The sequence below is a fragment of the Lethenteron reissneri genome, chromosome 68 (assembly GCF_015708825.2).
Source record: "Lethenteron reissneri isolate LAM-NWPU_2019-01 chromosome 68, ASM1570882v1, whole genome shotgun sequence".
NCBI lineage: Eukaryota > Metazoa > Chordata > Hyperoartia > Petromyzontiformes > Petromyzontidae > Lethenteron > Lethenteron reissneri.
Window position 1 is genome coordinate 1,289,808 of NC_083846.1, and position 7,500 is coordinate 1,297,307.

A 7,500-nucleotide genomic window follows, 5' to 3' on the forward strand; every position below is an offset into this window, starting at 1 on the left:
TTCCGCACGCGGTGGCCGCACATTTTTATTGTCGCGTTCCTGGTACGATTTCATCGCCCCGACATCACCACTCGAAAATACAAGTGCCTCGTGCATTGGGGAAACTGGGTGGATGACGTGGTTCCTTGCGTGTGTGCGTGTTTGCGTGTGTGTGTGTGCGTGCGTGCGTGTGCGTGCGTGTATGTGTGTGTGTGTGCGTGTGTGTGCGTGTATGTGTGCGTGTGTGTGCGCGTGTGTGCGTGTGTGCGCGCGCTGTCTTTTTTGTTTTGCAGATCTTCGGCATGATATTCAGCATGGCCGTCTGCTGTGCCATCCGCAACGACAGCCCTTACTGAGAAGTTTTGCCAGCGTCTCGGCACCAGCTGGGCCAAGATTGGCCCGGCAAGCTTTAGCCTGGCCACGGTCTGGCCTAAAGCCTCGCTCGGTCTGGCTTGGCCCATCTCAGCCCAGAAACGTCATGCCCAGCCGCGTTCGTCCCACCCTAACAAAGCCAAGCTCAGCCTAAGCCTGGCCTGCCGAAGCCTAGTCCAGGCCGGACCAGTGTTGCCAACCGAACAATTTTTTGGCACTAGATTTAAACAACTTTATGAGTTTCTATAGCAACAAAAAATTGAGTTTTTGTCAGTCTACCGAGTGTAATACTGCGCGGAATCATGTCGAGCGACATGGCTGCCAATTAAGGTATCCCTTAAGGATCCTGCATCATTTTACATTTGTCACCACATTCTCCGGATCGTGTGACACTTCCCGGAAAGAAACGCCCCAAATTTGTTCCCAGTCAGAGATGAAGTTATACGGATCTGGTCACGCACACACACGTGTACTAGCAAACACACGTGTACTAGCAAACACACGTGTGTGCGTACACGTGTACGCACACACGTGTACGCACACACACACGTGTACTAGCAAACACACGTGTACGAGCAAACACACGTGTAGATGCAAACACACGTGTACGCACACAAACACACGTACACACAAACATACTCACACACGTGTACGCACACACGTGCACATGAAAACACGTGTACGCGCACACACGTGTACGCCCACCCACGTGTACACGCAAACACACGTGTACATGTAAACACACACACGTGTAGATGCAAACACACACGTGTACGCCCACCCACGTGTACACGCAAACACACACATCTGCCGGATTGCAAGGCGCACCACCAAACGTTTCCTCTGGAACACAGGAAGCAAGTGCGTGTTGTAATCTGGAGAATGCGGTAACGCTGCCTCAGTCGTCAGCCGGCGTTGCTGGCAACTTGAGAATGTCTGCCTAGCGACGTCAAATCAGCTGCCTGAGGATCACTCGGCGACTTCCTCAGCCTTGTCAAGACCACCGACTCAAAAGAACTGAATGTGCCCCATTGTCGTATTAGTTTATCGTCATTTGCAGATTGTGATTGGTCGTTGCCCCCAGGGCCGTTTGCGAAGCGGGGTTCCCGGAGTATCATGGCCGGAGCCTTCTCCACACGCGGGGCCTCCCAGAGGCGCATGACAGCGGCTAACGATTCGTGCCTGTGGCGATGAGTCCCGGTGAGGATGCAGCCGATGAGCGCGGTTGGCTACGTTCGGTGCGAGATAACTTGGGACGTGCATTCTGCAGGGTGCTTGTGGGATGGCCGTGTTAGCCCAACTAATTTCTTCGAACTGCTCGTCGTTGTTGTTGACGTTGTGGTGTTTAATTTGTTGTTCTGCCCCCTCCCCGTCGCGCCACCGATTTGGCCACGGTTGCCGACGTACGGCGCGCAAGATGACAAAACGGGCCACGCATTCGGTTATTTTGGTGGTGACGGTGGTTCCGGACACAGCCTTCTTGCCCGTTGTTCAATCTTATTTAAGCAGTTTCGCAAGCGGGCGACCGGGTCCCGAGCAAAGCGAGCAAAGCCGAGGCAGCCAGCCAGCGTTGTCGGCCGAGCAGCCTCGGAACAAACTTTTAAATTGTAGTGTTTTTATAGGAAATGAACTCTACCGATATGCTGAGTAACGGGAGAGGAAATCTAGAAACGCAACCGCGCAGCAGCAAATGTTGCTTTGCGGCAAACGAGAAAGAAAAGTGCCTCTGCCGTTTTATTTTTTAAGAAACTCGAGTCCCGATGAATCTTGAAAGAATATAAATGATGTATACGATTGTTTGCACGGTGCTGTTTTGTGCGTGCGTGCGTGTGACACTGAGAGCGGCAGCCAAAATGTTGCCTTAAGTTTCTATTTATTTTTGGAACGTTTTTAAAGTTGGGTGCCCCGTGACCCGGGGGCGAAATATAACTTGACCCGAAAGGTCAAGTGGGGGTGGGGGAGAGGGGCAAACGTCTAAAAATAATATTCTTAATTTGAAGCTTTCGTGACTGCAGGAATCCATACTCGTGGGTTCTTTCGGTAAAGTCACGTGGGTAGAAATAAAATAAAAAATAAATCACGACGTTTCGATTGCAACACAAACAATCATCATCAGGTGGGAAAACCACAGCAAAAAAAAGGTTCCCCCCCCAATCTATATAATTACGGCCTTGCCACCACCACAACCAGCACCATACCACCACCTTCACCAACTCCCCACAACCACACCACCACCACGTTCACCAACTCCCCACCACCACAACCAGCACCATACCACCACGTTCACCAACTCACCACCACCACACTACCACCACCAAGTTCACCAACTCACCACCACAACCACGCTCACCAACTCCCCACCACCACCACGTTCACTACCACACCACCACGTTCACCACAACCACACTACCACCACCACGTTCACCAACTCCCCACCACCACCACCACACTACCACCACCAAGTTCACCAACTCACCACCACCACGTTCACCACCACACCACCACGTTCACCACAACCACACTACCACCACCAAGTTCACCACCACACCACCACCACGTTCACCACAACCACACTACCACCACCAAGTTCACCACCACACCACCACCACCACGACGGCGACACGAGGCACGGAGCCGCAGACTCGGCCACGCCCCAAGCCGGTGGCGACCTCTCATCGGGGGCGACTCGCACGAGGAGGAGCCACGAGGAGCCACGAGGAGCGCTCCTCGCACACGCACTCACACACTCACGCGCACACGCACTCACACACTCACGCACATACACACTCGCTCACACACACACTCGCACACTCACACGCACTCACACACGCGCACACACATACACACACACTCGCTCACATACACACACACGCACACACTCGCACACTCACACGCACTCACACACGCGCACACACATACACACACTCGCTCACATACACACACACGCACACACTCACGCACACACACTCGCTCACATACACACATACGCACTCGCACACACGCACTCACACACACGCGCACACACATACACACACACTCGCTCACATACACGCACTCGCACACACGCACACACTCGCACACTCACACGCACTCGCACACACGCGCACATACATACACACGCACACTCACGCACACACATACACACGCACTCACACACTCACACACTTACTGACGCACACACACACACACGCGCGTGTCCGAGGAGCGCCCTCGTGACTCCTCGCTCAAATCCGTCCGCGAGCTGCCACGTGCCCCGCGTGACGCGCAGCTCTCGGCCTGCGGTCACGTGCCCCGCGTGACGCGCAGCTCTCGGCCCGCGGTCACGTGCCCCGCGTGACGCGCAGCTCTCGGCCTGCGGTCACGTGCCCCGCGTGACGCGCAGCTCTCGGCCCGCGTCACGGGCGGGCCCCGCGGGGGGGGCGTGTGGGGTGGAAGAACAGGATCGCGACGGCGGGTGGGGGGTGGGGGGGGTGGAGGAGGGGGTGGGGAGGTGGGGGATGGTGGGAGGGGGGGTGTGGGAGAGGGGGTGAGGTAGAGGAGGGTGGAGGAGGTGGTGGGGTGGAGGAGGGTGGAGGAGGAGGTGGGGGGGTGGTGGAGAGGAGGAGGTGGGGGGGTGGTGGAGTGGAGGAGGCTGGAGGAGGAGGTGGGGGGGGTGGGGGGTGGTGGGGGGTGGTGGAGGAGGTGGGGGGGTGGTGGAGTGGAGGAGGCTTGAGGATGAGGTGGGGGGGTGGGGTGGTGGGGGGTGGTGGAGGAGGTGGGGGGGTGGTGGAGGAGGTGGGGGCGGTGGAGGAGGTGGGGGTGGTGGAGGAGGGTGGGGGAGGGGAGGTGGGGGGGTGGAGGTGGGGGGGGAGGAGGGTGGAGGAGGTGGTGGGGTGGAGGAGGCTGGAGGAGGAGGTGGGGGGGGGTGGTGGAGGTGGGGGTGGGGAGGTGGGGGGGTGGAGGAGGGGGGTGGAGGAGGGGGTGGGGAGGTGGGGGGGGAGGTGGGAGGGGGTGGGGAGGTGGGTGGGTGGGGGATGGTGTTGGAGGGCAGGAGGAGAATGGGTGCGGCAGGAGCGATGCCCCCAAGGATGAGAGGAGGACGAGGGGGAGGGAGGAGGATGGGGGAGGGGGGGAGAAGGAGGGAGGAGGAGGGGGGTCCCTGACATCAGCATCATCATTAGCATAATTAACATCGTCATTAGCAACGTCATCAGCATCGGCATCAACATCGCCATCATCAACGTCATCAGCATCGCCATCAACGTCATTAATATCTTCATTAGCATCATCATTAGCATAATTAACATCGTTATTAGGATCCTCATTAGCATCATCATCGGCATCGTCATTAGCATAATCAACATCGTCATTCGCATCGTCGTCCGCCCTGTGGAAGAGGTCGCCGCTGCTGCTGGTGCTGCTGCCCCCGTCCTGAGACATCCACCCCGGGGGAGATTGAAGTCCTCCTCGGGGTGGCGTTGTTCGTTTGGCCTCTCGTGGTGTGAATGTTTTAACTCTCCTGTCCACCCGGCGGCACTCTCAGGGTGACGACGCATTGACGTGCACTGCAAGTCGATGGCTGGGTGGGGGGATTAGTGGGCTAGTGGTTAGGGTGGGTGAGTGAGAGGGTGGGTGGGTGAGTGAGAGGGTGGGTGGATAAGTGGGTTAGTGTGGGTGGGTGAGAAGGTGGGTGGCTGGGTGGTAAGTGGGTGGGTGAGAGGGTAGTTGGGTGGGGGGGTTAGTGGGTTAGTGTGGGTGGGTAAGTGAGTTAGTGTGGGTGGGTGAGAAGGTGGGTGGGTGGTAAGTGGGTGGGTGAGAGGGTAGTTGGGTGGGTTGGATAAGTGGGTTATTGTGGGTGGGAGGGAGTGTGGGTGGGAGGGTGGGTGGATAAGTGGGTTCGTTTGGGTGGAGGGTGGGTGAGAGGGTAGGATGGGTGGGTGCATAAGTGGGTTAGTGTGGGCGAATAAGTGGATAGTGTGGGTGGGAGGGAGTGTGGGTGGGTGAGTGAGAGGGGAGGTGGGTGGGTGGATAAGTGGGTTAGTATGGGTGGGTGAGTAGGTGAGAGAGTGGGTGGGAGAGTGAGTGAGAGGGTGAGTGGATACGTGGATTATTGTGAGTGGCCACAAGTGAGTGATTGGGTGGTGCATGGATAAGTGTGTTTGCAAATGGATGAGTGACTGAGTGGGTGGATAAGTGGTTAATGAGTGTGAGTGGGTCGGGGTGAGTAGGTGAGAGGGTGGGGGGGAGTAGGTTTGTGAGTGGGTGGGTGGCTGCGTGGGGATGGTTCAGCGGGTTAGTGTGAGTGGGTGAGAGTGTGAGTGAGTGTTTGGCTGGGTGGATGGGTGAGAGGGTCAGTGGGTGAGTGGCTGGGTGAGTTAGTAAGGCTGAGTGAGTGGGTGTTTGGCTGGGTGAGTGGCTGGGTGAGTGAGTGAGAGGGTGAGTGGTTGAGTGGCTGGGTGAGTGAGTGGGTGGGGTGAGTGGCTGGATGAATGGGTGGGGTGAGTGGCTGGGTGAATGGGTGGGGTTAGTGGCTGGGTGAGTGAGTGTCAGGGTGAGTGAGTGAGAGGGCGAGTGGGTGAGTGGGTGAGTGAGTGAGGGTGAGTGGGTGAGGGTGAGTGGGTGGAGTGGGTGGGTGGGGTGAGTGGCTGGGTGAGTGAGGGTGAGTGTGGGTGAGTGGCTGGGTGAGTGAGTGATCGGGTTGACACCTGTCCTGGTTTTCCCACGATCGTCCTATCGAGTGAGGCAGCTGCTGCCCATTTACATCCCGCGCCTTGTCAGTCGTGTAAAAGTAATAATTCACCACTCAAGCCAAAGACAAAGATCCCCCGTATAGTCTTAGCAGACTTTTGGGGCAAGCGCTGTTGGCGTGTGGCACCTATGAAGGCGGACACAGTACAAGGAAGGGGGTGGGTGGCCAGCACCACGCGTGACCGCCTTTGTCTTCCCAGTGGCGATGTTTACACCACACCGCACCAGGTACTCATTTGAGGCCGACTTTAGGGGAGACCCATGACCGGTTCAGATGATCGTCACCGCTGTTGGTCGCAGGGTGCGCCACCACTCCACACTTAAGTTCACACAAACACACAAACTCCACTCACTCTGTAGAACAGGGAGAGATCATACAAACTCCACTCACTCCCTCTGTAGAACAGGGGGAGATCACACAAACTACACTCACTCTGTAGAACAGGGGGAGATCATACAAACTCCACTCACTCACTCTATAGAACAGGGGGAGATCATACAAACTCCACTCTGTAGAACAGGGGGAGATCACACAAACTCCACTCACTCTGTAGAACAGGGGGAGATCACACAAACTCCACTCACTCACTCTGTAGAACAGGGGGAGATCACACAAACTCCACTCACTCACTCACTCTGTAGAACAGGGGGAGATCATACAAACTCCACTCTGTAGAACAGGGGGAGATCACACAAACTCCACTCACTCTGTAGAACAGGGGGAGATCACACAAACTCCACTCACTCACTCTGTAGAACAGAGGGAGATCACACAAACTCCACTCACTCACTCACTCTGTAGAACAGGGGGAGATCACAGAAACTCCACTCACTCTGTAGAACAGGGGGAGATCACACAAACTCCACTCACTCTGTAGAACAGGGGGAGATCATACAAACTCCACTCACTCTCACTGTAGAACAGGGGGAGATCATACAAACTCCACTCACTCTCACTGTAGAACAGGGGGAGACCATACAAACTTCACTCACTCACTCTGTAGAACAAGGGGAGATCACACAAACTCCACTCACTCACTCTGTAGAACAAGGGGAGATCATACAAACTCCACTCACTCACTCTATAGAACAGGGGGAGATCATACAAACTCCACTCTGTAGAACAGGGGGAGATCACACAAACTCCACTCACTCTGTAGAACAGGGGGAGATCACACAAACTCCACTCACTCACTCTGTAGAACAGGGGGAGATCACACAAACTCCACTCACTCACTCACTCTGTAGAACAGGGGGAGATCATACAAACTCCACTCTGTAGAACAGGGGGAGATCACACAAACTCCACTCACTCTGTAGAACAGGGGGAGATCACACAAACTCCACTCACTCACTCTGTAGAACAGAGGGAGATCACACAAACTCCACTCACTCACTCACTCTGTAGAACAGGGGGAGATC

The 7,500-nt window shown here is 56.0% G+C and overlaps 1 protein-coding gene across 1 annotated transcript in view; it reads left to right on the forward strand.

The window, feature by feature from the left end:
- Positions 1–2,145, forward strand: part of LOC133360420 (CD9 antigen-like) — a 33,772-nt gene extending 31,627 nt beyond the window's left edge. Inside the window, exon 8 of the mRNA XM_061579138.1 lies at positions 273–2,145. Within this exon, the coding sequence (XP_061435122.1) occupies positions 273–335 (63 nt within the window). The 3' untranslated portion in view covers positions 336–2,145. The remainder of the gene's footprint in view (positions 1–272) is intronic.
- The last annotated feature ends 5,355 nt before the right edge of the window (positions 2,146–7,500 follow it).